Source organism: Cervus canadensis, chromosome 18 (genome assembly GCF_019320065.1).
Source record: "Cervus canadensis isolate Bull #8, Minnesota chromosome 18, ASM1932006v1, whole genome shotgun sequence".
Classification (NCBI taxonomy): domain Eukaryota; kingdom Metazoa; phylum Chordata; class Mammalia; order Artiodactyla; family Cervidae; genus Cervus; species Cervus canadensis.
Genome location: NC_057403.1, coordinates 8,947,012 through 8,964,231, shown reverse-complemented (window position 1 = coordinate 8,964,231; position 17,220 = coordinate 8,947,012). Strand labels below are relative to the sequence as shown.

The window sequence follows — 17,220 nt, the reverse complement described above, 5'->3', positions numbered from 1 at the left end:
CCATGCAGATCACCTAAAAAAAATTTTTTTTCCCTGAAATCCTCCATTTTGCTTCTGTCACTAAATAATAATCTTTTTCTGAGAGAGAATAGTTTTGTGGGTTTTTTTTTCTTTTATTTAAGTGTGGTTGATTTACAACCTGGTGTTGATTTCTGCTTGCTGTACAGCAGTAACAATATGTGTTATATAATATACATATTATGTATGTTATATAACTACACATAATTATTATATAGAACAGTGTATATTTTTTAAGTTTAATTGAAAAACCGGTAGCTTTTAAAAAAAAAATACTTATTTGGCTTCACCAGGTCTTGATTGTGGTATATGGGATCTTCCCTCTTCCTACCAGCCTGAGAGAGTTTTAGTTGTGGCATCTGAACTCTTAACTGGGGCATGTGAGATCTACTTCCCTGACAAACGATCCTACCTGCCGCTACCCGCATTGTCAGCATGGAGTCTTAACCATCAGGGAAGTCCCTCTAATATGTTGTAACATAAGATACTGTATAAGGTTGAAGGCAAAAGGAGAACGGGGGCGGGCAGAGGATGAGATGGTTAGATAGCATCACTAACTCAGTGTACGTGAAACTGAACAAAATGCAGGAGATCGAGGAGGACAAGGCAGCCTGGAGTGCTCCCAAGAGGCAGAACAACAAATCCCAAATTCCCAATCCTGTCTCCTCCACTCGCGAAGGGGGGACAATTTTTACTTGTAAAGTGACTGGCCCACAGAATTTTAGCTTTTACCGTAAAACTGTTACAGATAGTCACTTAGGATAAGCAGGTAAAGGTAAGGGAAAGCGCCTTCAGCACCCGGCTCTCCTGGGCCCCCGCCTCCTTCCGCCCCCAGCGGTGACGCTCCGCCCAGTCTCCGACTCCGGAAGTCCCGCCTCCTCCTCTCAGCCACTCTTTCCGCTATCACCCAGGTGGAGTTCGCTTGGTGAGCGTCTTACTGCGAGCCGTTGTTTCAGTTTTCTACGGTGTTCTTTGTTTAAGGTCGTGGGAGTGACTCTCGACATTAAAACCCAGCACCCGGCACTCCATCCCGCGTAAATCCATACCTCGTCCTTACTCGTCGGGTATGTGTTCATTTGGGCTTGATTTCGGTGTGAGGCTGGCCGCATGCTCTTGACTTTTCTGCCTTCTTTACACGTTAAGGCACCGCTTTTCGCCACATTTTTCCCGCTTAAAACCCTTTACTACCTCTGCTTCTCCGCCCCATGTAAAGTCTTCTGGGAGGTGGATTGGCGGGCCGCCCCCGCAGCCTCACCCTCTCGGCCTCTGGAGGCCGCGCCGGTTGCCCCGTTCCCAGAGAGGCCGCGTCCTCTCCCCGGTCCTGGGACCCCTTCCCTCCCAACCCCTCTGTCCTCGCGTCTCCTCAGGCTGGTCCTTATGCCCCTCAGTCCTCCCCTTCCTGTTAGTCCGCCCCCTCACCCTTCACAGGAGCTGGTGACCTGGGCCAACCTTGTACCACTGGATGTTCTTTTCTTTCCAATTCCAGATGGTCTTTCCGGTCCGTGGGCATCTTTTTCAGTCGTCATTACTGTAAATACGTGGGCCAGGAGGTTCCAAACGGTCAGAGACAAAGCAACTGAGAAATAACAACTGCGGACAAAAAAGAGGGAAAACCGATGGGAAGGTGCACGATGGCTGAGGATGTTGCAAAGAAGCTGTAACATTTAAAAAATTTTTTTTTTTTTTACTCTCAAGAGTCCCGCAGTGAAATCAAAGTTAAAACAGTATTTGCAGGGATTGGAGAGCAACTTAGGGAGGGGATGCCCTAGATGCAACGCAGGAGGGGCGATAACTATAGTAAGACTTTCGCGAGAGTATGGGGGAGGGGATAAGGTATTTGGAAACTTGGCCTTCAGAGAGGGATAATTTGTGATTGGAGCAGCAGAAGACAGAGGGGAGGAAGTATAACCACGAGGGAGTGCTCTAGAGTGGGGACAAAGGGAGCATCAAAAGGATACTTTAGCCACGTGATGGGAGGAGCTGACTCATTGGGAAAGACCTGTTGCTGGGAAAGACTGAGGGCAGGAGGAGGAGGCCACAGAGAATAAGACAGTTGGATGGCATCATCGACTGGATGGACATGAGTTTGAGGAAACTCTTGGATGTAGGGAAGGGCAGGGAGGGAAGCCTGCCATGCTGCAGTCCATGGGGTCGCAAAGAGTCGGACACGACTGAGCGCCCGAACAACAAGGGGGTAGAAGGAGTGTTACCTGGAGGGCAAACAAGGAGCAGTGATGGTGGAAGGAGGCAGAAATACCTAAAAATTTAGCGTAATTAGAAAGGTTGTGGGGAAAGAGTTGTGAGAGGGAAAACAAGTGGCAGAGCGGGCAGCACTCTGCAGTGGAACAGGAAGAGTAGAGAGGAATGAAATCACAGAAACAAATGAGGAGATGGATAATGTAAAGTGAAGGTTCTGGGGGTCTGATCATACAACATGCTTTTATTTTTGGCATACTAGTTCTTTAATCAGAGTGTGTTACTAAATACCTGAATTGCTGAGAGTATCATTTGTGTATTCTCACCAGAAACAGGAAACGAAAATTGTGTGATGATGGAGGTGTAAATTCCTCGATTGTGATCATTATTACACAGTGTATACATCTGTCAAATAATCACATTTCAAGTATCTTATGAATACTGTTTATTCCTCAGTTATGCTTCAGTAAATATGGAAAGGAAATAGAGTGTTGCTGGGCTTGTCTCCTCTGAGTGGTGCTCAACTCAGATATCACATTAGGTCACTGAGGCGTATTGCGTGTATGTTTTGTGCCTGTTGACCAGAAATTCCCCTTCAGATAGTTTGTGTTGGGCCAAAGCTCCATAATAATTAAAATGCCCCAAGTGATTCCCATCTGGATCCCTCACTGAGCTTGGTGACTGAGTCCTCCACTTCCTGAGGGCTGAGATCTGGGCTCTGCATGGGGATGGACAAGGGCCTGGTCTGTGACCTGAAGGGGCTTGTAGGTCAGCTGAGGTGCCCCCTCCACCCCTCCCGCCACTGCCATTGTGTACATGAGGCCTTACTGTGAGCTGAGTGTGATCTGAGGGAAAATGTGGGAAAACTCGTTGTTGCAGTGTGCAGGAGTTGACGGTCGTGAGTCCCACCTGAGACAGTGGGCAGCAGACGACTATGTGTTCCACATGGTGAGATCTTCCCTGTGTTTGTGGTTGTGGCACAGGAAGCAGGGATGTTTGTTCTAAGCATTAAGCAGCGTGTTTTCCACTTTCGGAGCAGACCTCTTAAGATTCATTTTGTCTGAAGAAGGCCTGAAGAGGTGAAAGAGGAAAGAACTGGAATCAGGAATGGCTTTTTCTCAGGTAAAATCATATTCTCAGTTGATTTCTCAATCTTCCCTTCCTGACATGTTCTTCTCTGTAAGTGCTAATCTTGCCTGACTCTGAAGTATCCTTTGAAATCAACCTAAATCTGGCAGTTGGAAATTGTTTAGATCACTTTCATCACCTCCTTTCTTCAGTTCAGTCGCTCAGTCATGTCCGACTCTTTGCAACCTCATGGACTGCAGCATGCCAGGCTTCCCTATCCATCCATCACCAAATCTTGGAGCTTACTCAAACTCATGTTCATCGAGTAAGTTATGCCATCCAACCATCTCATCCTCTGTTGTCCCCATCTCCTGCCTTCAATCTTTCCCAGCATCAGGGTCTTCCAGTAAGTCAGTTCTTCCCATGAGGTGGCCAGGTATTGGAGTTTCAACATAAGCATCAGTCCTTCCAATGAATATTCAGGACTGATTTCCTTTAGGATTGACTTGTTGGATCTCCTTGCAGTCCAAGGGATTCTCAAGAGTCTTCTCCAACACCACAGTTCAAAAGCATCAATTCTTTGGTGCTTAGCTTTCTTTATAGTCCAACTCTCACATCTATACAGAACTACTGGAAAAACCATAGCTTTGACTAGATAGACCTTTGTTGGCAAAGTAATGTCTTTGCTTTTTCATATGCTGTCTAGGTTCGTTTTTTTCCCAAGGAGCAAGTGTCTTTTAATTTCATGGCTGCAATCACCATCTGCAGTGATCTTGGAGCCCCCCAAAATAAAGTCTCTGTTTCCATTGTTTCTCCATCTATTTGCCATGAAGTGATGGGACTGGATGCCATGATCTTACTTTTCTGAATGTTGAGCTTTAAGCCAACTTTTTCACTCCCCTCTTTCACTTTCATCAAGAGGCTCTTTAGTTCTTCACTTTCTGCCATAAGGGTGGTGTCATCTGCATATCTGAGGTTATTGATATTTCTCCCAGCAATCTTGATTCCAGCTTGTGCTTCATTCAGCCCCACATTTCACATGATGTACTCTGCATAGAAGTTAAATAAGCAGGGTGACAATATGCAGCCTTGTCATACTCTTTTCCCAATTTGGAACCAGTCTGTTGTTCCATGTCCGGTTCTAACTCGTGCATACAGATTTCTCAGGAGGCAGGTCATGTGGTCTGGTATTCCCATCTCGTGAAGAATTTTCCACAGTTTGTTGTGATACACAGGTTTTGGTGTAGTCAATAAAGCAGAAGTAGATTTTTTTCTGGAACTCTCTTGCTTTTTTGATGATCCAGAGGTTGTCTTTTCATTTTGTTGATTTTACTGTTTGACACAAAGAAGTTTTTACCTTTGATGCAGGTAAAGTTCCATCTTCATTCCATTCTCTTAAGGTATCTAGTTTTTCAGCACCATTTGTTGTTATTGGGGCTCTCCATTCCTCTTAGTGTAATCTTGGCAATGCTTGTCATTACATTTTCTGTATATTCTAAGGGTTATTTCTGTGCTTTCTGATTTGCTCCATGGCTTCTGTATATTTGTTTATGCCTGTACCACATCCCAGATGATTTCAGCATTTTTCACATCTAAAAGTGTTAGCCTCCAGTTCCTTTTGGAAGACTGTTTCGGCTATTTAGGGGTCTCTTGAGATTCTATAGGAATTTTCACATGATTTGTTCTATTACTACAAGCATTGCCATTGAAATTTTAATAGGGATTTCATTGTGTCTGTAGAAAACTTTAGGGCTTCCCAGGTAGTGCTAGTGGTAAAGAACCTGCCTGCCAGTGCAGGCAGAGACACAAGATACGTGGGTTTGATCTCTGGATTGGGAAGATCCCTGGAAGAGAGCATGGCAACCCACTTCAGTATTCTTGCCTAGAGAATCCCATGGACAGAGGAGGAGCCTGGCAGGCTATAGTCAATAGGCTCGCAAAGAGTAGAACATAACTGAAGCGACTAAGCACACACACACATAGAAAATTTTGAGTATTGTGATCATTTTAAGAATCCTGTCAGTTCCTGAATACAGGGTTTCTTTTATTTGTGTTTCCGTGGACTTCTTTTAGCAATGTTTGGCAGTATTCAGTGTATAAGTCTTTGACCTTTTTTGCTAATATTTTTGCCAATATTTCGTAAGTATTCTACCTCTTGATGTTATAATAAATAGGATTGTTCTTTAATTTCCGGTTGACATTGTTCATTGTGTATACAATTGCAACTGATTTTTCAGTGTTGATTTCTTTTCTTATGCTACATCTTTTCTAAATTTTCTTTTTTTTTAAGTATTTATTTATGCATTCGGCTGTGCCGCATAGTTGCAAGATCCATCTTCATTGTGGCTTGTGGGTTCTTTTAATTGGCATGTGGAATGTAGTTCCCTGACCAGGGATGGGACCTGGGCTCCCTGCATTGGGAGCTCAGAGTCTTGGCCACTGGAATTGCAGGAAAGTCCCTAAAATTGTTTTTTGGTGTAGTAGTTTTCTTGTGGAATCATTTTTCTCTGTACATGCTGACAAAAAAACAAAACATAGAATGGAAGTAATATAACAATAAATTCAATAAAGACTTTGAAAATGGTCCACATTCAAAAAATCTTACATATGAAGCATTTAGAGTAATGCTTAATATCTAGAAAGTATTTGGACACCTTAAGTCATTGCTATTCTTATCATCTTTGTCATTTAATATTTACACTTTGTAAAAATTCCACTGTGTACCTTGTCATCTCTCACTCTTTATTTAAATTTTTGGCCATGCCATGCAGCATGTGGCATCTTAGTTCCCCAAAGGAGTATTGAACCTGTGTCCCCCACAGTGAAATGTGGAGTCTTAACCACCTGACCACCAGAGATGTCTCAATTTTGTCCTCTCTTAAGATGCCAATTATACTGTAAGTCATATAGATAAGGAATATCACTTATTATGTAAAACATAATAGATAACACTTCTGCATAGATAAACCTTTGTTGAATTTTTTTCTGTGTATTTCTTAATTGCCCACAAATATGAAAAATCCACTTTAACTGGAGGATATCATAATTTTATGAAAAAGCATGAGGAATTAAAATTAGGTACTCATAATTTGCTCCAGATACATATAAGTGGATCTGTCAGAGTACATACTTCAACTGAAATGATTCTCACCCCTCTCTCCTCCTACTAAGTTTTTTCTGACGATAAGAACTCTTCTCATTACCCCTTTCTGAAATGTTTTTCCTTATAGGAACAGTTGTTATTCAAGGATGTGGCCATTGAATTTACTTAGGAGGAGTAGGAATGCCTGGACCCTACTCAGAGGGCCCTGTACAGGGATGTGATGTGGGACACCCTTAGGAACCTGGTCTCTGTGGGTGAGGATCACTTATTATAATTATATATCAGAGTATTGATAAGTATATTCACCATACTGTAATTTGATTCCTGTAACTCCTTCCAGTTACAACTAGAAATACGTTCTTTTGACTAATACCTCCTCATTCTACAAACTGTGATACCTACTTTGTTTCTGTTAGTTTGACTTTTTTTTCCTTTTTAATACTGTGTTTTACTGAGGTCTTTATTTAAGTGAGGGTCTTTATTTCTGAATAATGTACTGAGCAAATATTTGCAGTATCCAACTATGCTGGTATAGTTGCTAGATTTTGTCCTTTTTCAGATTTTGTCCGTGGTCTGTTGGACACTTAGATTGTTTTCATGTCTTGGCTATTGTAAATAGTTCAGTAATGAACATGGGAGTGCAGGTATCTTTTTAAGATAATGATTTCATAATGGAAGTGATGCATTATATGATGTATTTATTTAGCTATGCTATATAGCGTGCCAGATCTTAGTCTCTGACCAGGAATTTAACCCATACCGCATGCATTGGAAGCTCAAGTCTTAACCACTGGACAACCAGGGAAGTTCGTAAAAATATATTTTTAGGAACCTTAAACTATTTCTCAAAGTTTGTATGCCAATTCGCATTCCTCAGTATAATTATTAGAGTTCCATTTCCTCCACATTCACGATAACAGTTGTCATCTCTTGTCTTTGTGTGTGTGTTTGTGTGTATGCGTGGGTGCACGTGCCTTAGAAGATTGATTCCAGGAATCTCTGGCTTTTTGATTGGAGAATGATTGCTTTACAGTGTTGTGTTGGTTTCTGCCATAAACAGTGTGCTTCAGCCGTAAGTATACATATATCCCCTTCATCCTGGTGACAGCTGTTCAGTAGGACTGAGGTAATATCTCAGTGTGATTTTGTTTTGCATTTCCTTTGGAGGGTACACATGGGAATTAGGAGTCTTCTATTCCTCAATCTCAATGAGCTGGGGAGTCAAAGGCCAGGAAATTTTCATAAACTTTCCTACACTCTTCGTTTTAGTATTTTCAGGAGAGGCAATGTCTCAGGTCTGTGGTGATTTCGCACTGAATAATTCTCACACACGCACAGGAATGTGAGAGACAGTGCAGGGAGAGCTTGCAGAAGAGCAGCTCCGTGAGAAAATGCTGAGTGCATATTTATTGGGAATTTATCTTACTATCTTTTAACTACTAGCAGTAAAGCCAGACAGAGACCAGAACTCTGGGATTAAGGAAGCTTCCTTGTGGAGGTCTGGAGGTAATCACAGGAGAGTTGTAAAGAAAGGTCTTTGAAGATAAGGTGGTTTGTTTTGCATGCAGAACTGCACCTAGCTAATGCTGACCTGTCAACCAGAACGTCTAATTGAAGGACTGGAGTAGGGGAGCAGGCAAGGAAGAGGGAAGGAGTAAGATTAAATTCCGGGAGATATTTCTGAGAAAGCAGTAAAATATGGTTCCCACATAGGTCCTCCAGCTTCTCTACTGGTTTGTAGACTTTTCCCAATGTCCTTCTTTTTTTTTTTCCCCCAAAGTCTTTCTCGTTCATTGTTTTTAACTTGTGTTCCTCTCGGGTTAATGAGTACCTGTCATTTATAGTTCTTTTATCTTCCTTATTATGTTTTTATTTTATTTTTTAACTAGGCTGGGTCTTTGTTGCTACTTGCAGGCTTTATCTGGTTGTGGGGTGTGGGCTTCTCATCACACTGGCTTCTGTCATTATGGAATGAGGGCTCACTAATTGTGGTACCCCAGGGCTTAAAGTCTCCGACTGTAGCAAGCACCTTCTGCCAGCCTCGCTTCTCCATGACGATTCTGCTCGCCCAGCCAGGAACTTCATTCTGAAATCCTGGTCTCCCTACTCTATGGTACTGTGGATTCCTCAGGTGTACACTATGTGTGCGCAGAATCAACTCACCTCCATTGGTTGGACTGTTCTTGTTTCTTCATTCTAATTTCTGCTAAGGAAATGCTTGCCCATTCACCTTGAATATTGCGTATGTTTTTATCGAACATGTGTGTGGAAATGGAGCTTATGGAATATGCAGTATGATACATGACATAGTGAATCGTGTAATAGATGTAAACTTCTCTTCCTTCAATATCACAATCTTTTCTTTGTAAAATCTTTCATTTCAATCACTAAGATAATAAATTTTCGAGACTTCCAGCAGTAATACTAGATGCCAAAATACATGGCACTGTATCAACGTTTTAGTCTTTGGGACTAGTTTATAGTCTATGGCAGTTGAGTAATTTTTATCCTACTGTTGTGTGAAAATTGTATAAATCTTACTTATGATGAATTGCTTTCTCGTGCTCTTCATGTCTACTGTGTCCTTCTACTACTATGTCTATTCATTCTGTTAATTTTTGAGAGTTTGATACTGTAACTCCAACTAAAAATCTTGATTTATCTACTTGAAAAACAATTGTAATATATAGTGTCACTCTATGTAACCTTGTTCTGTATTTTCCAAGTCTCCTATAAATGTGTTATCATACTTTCATAATTTAAAAAAGAGAAAAAAAAATTTAATTCTTTCATTTCAGAGCCTTCCCTGGTTAAGAATCTACCTTGCAGTGTAGGGGGTCACAGGTTTGATCCATGGTGAGGGATCACATTCTTTTAAAAGATTGTTAGATGGCTTAATGGAGAAGGCAATAGCACCCCACTCCAGTACTCCTGTCTGGAAAATCCCATGGACGGAGGAGCCTGGTAGGCTGCAGTCCATCGGGTGGCTACAAGTCAGACATGACTGAGTGACTTCACTTTCACTTTTCACTTTCACACATTGGAGAAGGAAATGGCAACCCACTCAAGTGTTCTTGCCTTGAGAATCCCAGGGACAGGGGAGCCTGGTGGGCTGCCGTCTATGGGGTCGCACAGGGTTGGACACGACTGAAGTGACTTAGCAGCAGCAGCAGCAGATGGCTTAAAATAGTGCTTGTCTTATGTTAAAGGCTCAAAAGTTACTTTTGTATAAAAAGCCACATTAAGTTCAGCTCAGTCCCTCAGTTCAGTTCAGTTCAGTTGCTGAGTCATGTCCCACTCTTTGCGACCCCATGAATCGCAGCACACCAGTCCTTCCTGTCCATCACTAACTCCGGAGTTTACTCAAACTCATGTCCATCGAGTCGGTGATGCCATCCCGCCATCTCATCCTCTGTTGTCCCCTTCTCCTCCTGCCCCCAATCCCTCCCAGCATCAGAATCTTTTCCAATGAGTCAACTCTTCGCATGAGGTAGCCAAAGTATTGGAGGTTCAGCTTCAGCATCAGTCCTTCCAATGAACACCCAGGACTGATCTCCTTTAGGATGGACTGGTTGGATCTCCTTGCAGTCCAAGGGACTCTCAAGAGTCTTCTCCAACACCACAACATTTTTTGGTGCTCAGCTTTCTTCACAGTCCAACTCTCACATCCATACATGACCACTGGAAAAACCATAGCCTTGACCAGACGGACCTTTGTTGGCAAAGTAATGATCTCTGCTTTTTAACATGCTATCAAGGTTGGTCATAACTTTCCTTCCAAGGAGTAAGCGTCTTTTAATTTCATGGCTGCAGTCACCATCTGCAGTGATTTTGGAGCCCAAAAAAATAAAGTCTGACACTGTTTCCACTGTCTCCCCATCTATTTCCCATGAGGTGCTGGGACCAGATGCCATGATCTTAGTTTTCTGAATGTTGAGCTTTAAGCCAACTTTTTCACTCTCCTCTTTCACTTTCATCAAGAGGCTTTTCAGTCCCTCTTCACTTTCTGCCATAAGGGTGGTGTCATCTGCATATCTGAGGTTATTGATATTTCTCCCAGCAATCTTGATTCCAGCTTGTGCTTCTTCCAGCCCAGCGTTTCTCATGATGTACTCTGCATAGAAGTTAAATAAGCAGGGTGACAATATACAGCCTTGACATACTCCTTTTCCTATTTGGAACCAGTCTGTTGTTCCATGTCCAGTTCTGTTGCTTCCTGACCTGCATACAGGTTTCTCAAGAGCAGGTCAGGTGGTCTGGTATTCCCATCTCCTTCAGAATTTTCCACAGTTTATTGTGATCCACACAGTCAAAGACTTTGGCATAGTCAATAAAGCAGAAGTAGATTTTTTTTCTGGAACTCTCTTGTTTTTTGGATGATCCAGTGGATGTTGGCAGTTTGATCTCTGGTTCCTCTGCCTTTTCTAAAACCAGCTAGAACATCTGGAAGTTCACGGTTCACCTATTGCTGAAGCCTGGCTTGGAGAATTTTGAGCATTCCTTTACTAGCGTGTGAGATGAGTGCAATTGTGCGGTAGTTTGAGCATTCTTTGGGATTGGAATGAAAACAGACCTTTTCCAGTCCTGTGGCCACTGCTGAGTTTTCCAAATTTGCTGGCATGTTGAGTGCAGCACTTTCACAGCATCATCTTTCAGGATTTGAAATGGCTCAACTGGGATTCCATCACCTCCACTAGCTTTGTTCCTAGACACATTAATATCCTATAATACTTATTATGACATCCTTTGCATTGTGTTTTGAGTGCTCTCCTATCACACTTATTCTCAACAATGTGCTTTCTGACCCTTTTAATAAAGTTACATACCGCTCTCTCTTTCGTGTGACTTGGAGCCAGTGAACTGGATATTTAATGGCACTGCATAGGTAGTAAATTGTACTATTTATTCATTTTTACTATAACTACAGAATGTTTCATTTATATACATTTAAATTTGATTTTTTATTATTGAATTCACTTTCTATTTTTTCTTAATATATATGTTTTATTGAAGTATAATTATAGTGTTTCAGGTACACAACAAGGTGACTCAGTTACACATATATATTATTTTTCAAATAGATTATTTTCCATTATATTGACTGTAGGTCCTGTGCTATACAGGAAATCTTTGTTGCTTTTTGCATATCTACTTTTTAATTAGGAATCTGTCATTCTATTCATACTAAATCAAACAAGTGAAATGTCATAAATTTTTTAGTTAACAAAAAATTCATAAGTTTTCTAAAATATATATATTATACATACTGTTTGTATATACATATACAAAAGCTTCTGTATATACACTTGATAAAGGCTTGAGAAAGAACATTAAAAAGAGGATGGGGAAATTGGAAAACACAAGCTAAATGAAATGGGAGCACTGAATATGAAATAGAAAAAGTGTAACAAACTAGATAAAAGTAAAAGATCATCATGTACTCCAGTTGTTTATGGCTGCTCATTGGAAACATATCTGGAGCTTTGTAGGATAAAAGCAATACCTGTGCAGTTGTATTTTTCAAAAAATTCTAAGATAATTCTGATATGCATCTGGATTTTAAAACATGATTAAAGCTTTTTCTATTAAATGGTAGTTTTGGTGATATAGAATTCTACTGTTTCTCTGTTGACCTATCATGGTATAGTTACATAGTCATAATAGTTACATATGTGTAATATGTGATATTACATAGTCACAATATAGTCACAATAGTAAAGATGTTTGTCAGTTTTCATGATTAATATCCAGACAAAAGATTAGAGATCATTACAATTGAAAGCCATAATGGGAACGAGATTAAGCTAACAATATAAAATAATGGCATTCAATTTGTGGGGTCAGGCAGGTTATTGCGATAATTGAAATTGCATACATTCACATGTGTTCATTTGCCCAGTTAGTCTATGCCTTTTGGTTGGTGCATTTAATCCATTTATATTTAAGGTAATCATCCATTTGTGTGCTCCAATTACCATTTTCTTAATTGTTGTGGATTTATTTTCTGTAGCTCTTTTCTTTCTCTTGTGTTTTCCTGCCTCGAGAACTTCCTTGAGCATTAGTTCTAAAACTGGCTTGGTGGTGCTGAATTCTCTTTAAGTTTTGCTTGTCTGGACAGCTTTTGAATTATTTGTTAAGTGTGAGTGAGAGTCTTGCTGGGTAGAGTATTCTTGGTTGTAGGTTCTTCCCTTTCATCACTTTAAATATAACCTAATGGGAGTTCATTTATATGTTGTGTGATTTTTTTTTTTCCCTTGTTGCTTTTAATATTTCATCTTGTCTTTAGTTTTTGTCAGTTTGATTGCCATGTGTTTTTCCTTGGGTTCATCCTGCCAGGGACTCCCTGTGCTTCCTGGACTTGGTTGAGTATTTCCTTTCCCATTTTAGCAAAGTGTTTGACTGTCATCTCTTCAAATATTTTCTCAGGTTCTTTCTTTCTTCTCCTTTCCTCTGGGTCTTGGTGTGTGCAAGATTTTGTTTGTGCCCTCCAAGAATGGAGTCTGCCCAAGTCCTGTGGAAGTCCTGTAATCAGATACCATTGGACTTCAAGGTCAGATTCACTGGGGATTCTCAGTGCCTTTATCAGATTCCAGGTTGTGAAGCCTGATGTGGGGTTCAGAACCTTGACAACAGTGGTATAGCTTCTTTGGTATTGTTTGTTGTCCTCCAGTTTGTGGGTCACTCACCAGTGGGTAGGGGATTTGATTTTATTGTGATTACATGCCTCCTACTGTCTTGCCTCAGCGTCTTCTTTGTCTTTGGACATGGGGCATCTTTTTTCCATGGATTCCATTGTCCTCCTGTTGTTCAACAGCTAGTTGTGATTTTGGTGCACTCAGAGGAGGAGAGGAGCATACATCCTTCTACTCTGCCGTCATGAACCAGAAGGAAATTCTTCACTTTCTTTATACTGTTTTTGTCTAATTGGTAACTTCCACTTATATAGGTTATTAATTAGATAAGCTAATTTTGACTTGGTTAGTTTTACAATATATTGTGTATTCTTTATCATTTTTATCATTCTTTATCATTGCTTATTTATAGTATGAATGCAGAATATGGGACCTCTAATAGTTGCACCAGGTGTAAAGACCCTGCCTGCCAGTGTAGAGGATTCAGGAGATGCAGGTTCAAGCCCTGGATCAGAAAGACCTCCTGGAGTAGGAATTGGCAACCCAATCCAGTGTTCTTTTCTGGAAGATTCCCTGGGGAGGCTGGCGGGCCACAGTCCATGGGATCACAAAGAGTTGGATATAACAGCACACAGGCACATGCAGAATATATGTAAATTATGATTTTTTTCTCCTTGGTATTGAAGCAGCAGTGTTTCATTACTTGATCCATAGATTGTGGGCATAGGGGAAATATACAATTTCTTTGATTCCCAAAAGGAGTTTGTTTAGGTTGAGTGTTTTTGTCACCACTTATTTAAAACGGCAGTGCTCTTAGAAATATTAGAATTATCTCTGATCAGTTTTTTTCTTAGAAACTAATCCTATTCCTTTGTGTTTTATAAGCTCATCATAGGTGATTCTAGGTGTTTGCTTTGCTTTGTTTGGTATAAGTGGTTTTTTAGTGTAGTAGCATGTATTTAATGTGAGACATTTATTTATGAATTTTAATACACAGGATAATTGTGGTTTTCTATGTTTTAACTATGTCTCGTGAACATGTGATCAAGAAATTACAACTAAAAGCAGAAGCTGATAAAAGACAAGTGGTCTTCAGTAAGAATTCACTACTGATAATTCATAACAGAATCCACAATGAAGAAAAACCTGACAAATTTAAAGAACGTGGCAAGGACTTTAGTCAAAGAATCCGTGAATGTTCTCAGAGAATTCACACTGGAGAGAAACCTTGCAAATGTAATGAGTTGGGCAAGGTCTTTACTCAAAAAGGAAACCTTACACGTCATCGTCAAATAATTCATGTAGGAGAGAAACCTTACAAATGTAATGAATATGGGAAGCTCCTCAGTAGAAAGATAAACCTTAAAATTCATAATAGAATTCATACTGGAAGGAAACTTTATAAATATAATGAATGTGGCAAGGTCTTTTGGCATAGGGCCACCTTTTCATTTCATTAGCATATTCATGCTAGAGAGAGACCTTACAAATATAATGAGTGTGGCAAGGACTTTAGTCAAAAAGAAAGTCTTGCAGTTGATCATCAAAGAAGTCATTCTGGGGAGAAACCTTACAAATGTGATGAGTGTGGCAAGGTTTTCAGTAGAAAGAATTACCTTCCAATTCATAATAGAATTCATACTGGAGAGAAACCTTACCAATATAATGATTGTGGCAAGCTTTTTCGGTATAAGTACAGCCTTGCAAGCCATCTGATTATTCATACTGGAGAGAAACCTTACAAATGTAATGAGTGTGGCAAGCTTTATCGGCATAAGAACAGCCTTACAAGCCATCTGAGGACTCATACTGGAGAGAAACCTTACAAATGTAATGAGTGTGGGAAGGTCTTCAGCAGCAAGAAATACCTTATACTTCATAATAGAAATCATGCTGGAGAGAAACCTTACAAATGTAATGAGTGTGGGAAGGTCTTTAGCAACAAGAGCTACCTTACACATCATGATACAGTTCATACTGGAGAGAAACCTTACAAATGTAAAGAGTGTGGCAAGATGTTTCGGCAAACATCCGCCCTTTCAGTTCATAAGCGTATTCATCACAGAGAGAAATGTTCTTCCAAGGAGCAAGTGTGTTTTAATTTTATGAGTGCAGTCACAGTCCACAGTGGTTTTGGAGCCCAAGAAAATGAAATTTGACACTGTTTCTGCTTTTTCCCCATCTGTTTCCCATGAAGTGATGAGACCGGATGCCATAATCTTTTTTTTTTTATTGTTGAGTTTTAAGCCAGCTTTTTCACTCTCCTCTTGAACCTTCATCAAGAGGCCTTTTAATGCCTCTTCACTGTCTGCCATTTGAGTGGTATCATCTGCATATCTGAGGTTGTTGATATTTCTCCCGGCTGTCTTGATTCCCATACATGTATACTGTCCATGTAAAAACATTGTTGAGAAACATTGTGTCCTCAGATGTCACCAAAGAACTCTTCAAATGTTATGGATTTGGTGAATTTTGTGAGCATTACTTAAAAGAGAGCCCACAGCAGGGAATAGATAACTGTAAATGAATGAGTCTTTGGTTCTCTAAGATAGTAAAAGCTGTAGAGTCATTACAGGTCACACCATGTTATGTTAAAACTTATAATATGGGGGCTTCAGTGGTGGCTTCAGGTAAAGAATCCTCTTATTAAATGTTGGAGTCACGGACTCCATCACTGATCCAGGAAGATCCTACATGCCATGGAGCAATGAAACCCATGGTCCATAACTGTTGTCCTATGTTCTAGAGCCTGGGAGCTGCAACTACTGAAGCCTAGAGCCAGTGCTATCCAACAGGAGAACCCACAGCAATGAAAAGTCCATACACTGCAAATTGAGAGTAGCCCTTGTGTACTGTAACTAGAGAAAAAGCCTGCACCACAACGAAGACCCAGCATGACAAAATAAAAAATCAAACTTGTGGTGGGTTAATCTCCCAGTCATCTCAGACTCTGTGATCACATGGACTGTACCCCACCAGTCCCTCTGTCCATGGGATTTTCCAGGCAAGAATACTGGAGAGGGTAGCGTTTCCTTCTCCAGGGGATCTTCCCAACCCAGGGATGGAAACTGTGTCTCCCATATGTCCTGTTTGGCAGGCTGGTTCTAACCACTGAGCCACGTGAGAAGCCCAAACACTTATGACATTATGTTTATATGAGAAGTTGAAGGAGATATGTTGAAATGGCCGGGTATCTTCATTGTATGAATAGTCAGTGATTTTGAGTACGTTACCTTTCATGTCTTTCAACATGAAGTCTGTTGATCTTACACTTTTATAGGCCTTTCACAATATTCCCTGGAAAAGAGTAAGATGAAGGACCAACTTCATTAGGTACCCTTTCTTCACATCCAGCTGAAATTGTCAAATTGAATAGTCTGTGAATTAGGGTCAGGTAGAAACAGAATAATGTAAAACTAGGTCATGGCTCATCATACTCATTATGTTCAGGGTGCACTTTCATTCATAGGCCACAAGGGGTGTTGGACAGTATCCTCCACCAACTGAAATCTTTGAAATCTTGATATCATGTGGAGTGATCCCAACCACTTCATTGCTCTCAGATATTTTAGCTCTCATTATTTTTCCCTTTCTTATGATTAGAATAATTTTATTTGAGTGTATAAATGTGTTGACTAGAAGTGGATTAAAACAAATGTTACATTGAGGTGAGGTGATATTTCTTGTTCCTCCCAATCAATGAATATGGTATATTTGCCTTGCAATTCAACGACTATGGTTTGTTTCTCAAAAATGCCCTAAATAAAAGGTTATTTTTAACTTTTACTACCATGCTATTTTTCAGCATAAAAGCCCGTGTTTGGCTAGATTAAGTTTTTCTTTTACTTTTTGCATACAAATATGTATGTTCTAAAATTTCAATTCCAGTTTGTAAATGGCAGTTATGAAAGAATTGCATTCAGTTTTTTCGTGTGGTTCCTATCCTTGCAAATTATACTTTTTCTAGATATTTTTATAGACCCTTGCTTTTCTACATACACCATATTAACGTTTCTGTGTCTCCTTTTACAAACTGCCACAAATTTAAGTACCTTAAACCAACACAGATTTATTCTCTTGTTTTTTGGAGCCCAGAAATGTCCAGTGTATCCAGCGAATGCATTGTGCTCCTGCTGGGTTCTCCTGTTCACAATTCATTTTCTTGCCCATTCCCAATTCTAGAGGACATGGTTAAATTACTTC

At 40.3% G+C, this 17,220-nt stretch overlaps 2 protein-coding genes across 7 annotated transcripts in view; both read left to right on the top strand.

The window, feature by feature from the left end:
* Nucleotides 1-17,220, top strand: part of LOC122420477 (zinc finger protein 665-like) — a 40,839-nt gene that overhangs the window by 12,784 nt on the left and 10,835 nt on the right. The window contains 2 exon segments of the mRNA XM_043435602.1: nucleotides 854-943; nucleotides 14,015-15,107. Of these exon segments, the coding sequence (XP_043291537.1) occupies nucleotides 854-943; nucleotides 14,015-15,107 (1,183 nt within the window).
* Nucleotides 925-17,220, top strand: part of LOC122420653 (zinc finger protein 665-like) — a 42,848-nt gene continuing 26,552 nt past the window's right edge. Inside the window, exons 1-2 of one of the 6 annotated variants that reach the window (XM_043436038.1) lie at nucleotides 925-1,082; nucleotides 1,505-1,516. The gene's annotated coding sequence lies outside the window, so the exon portion shown is untranslated. The other 5 variants (XM_043436039.1, XM_043436040.1, XM_043436037.1 and 2 more) reach the window with 5 other exon arrangements.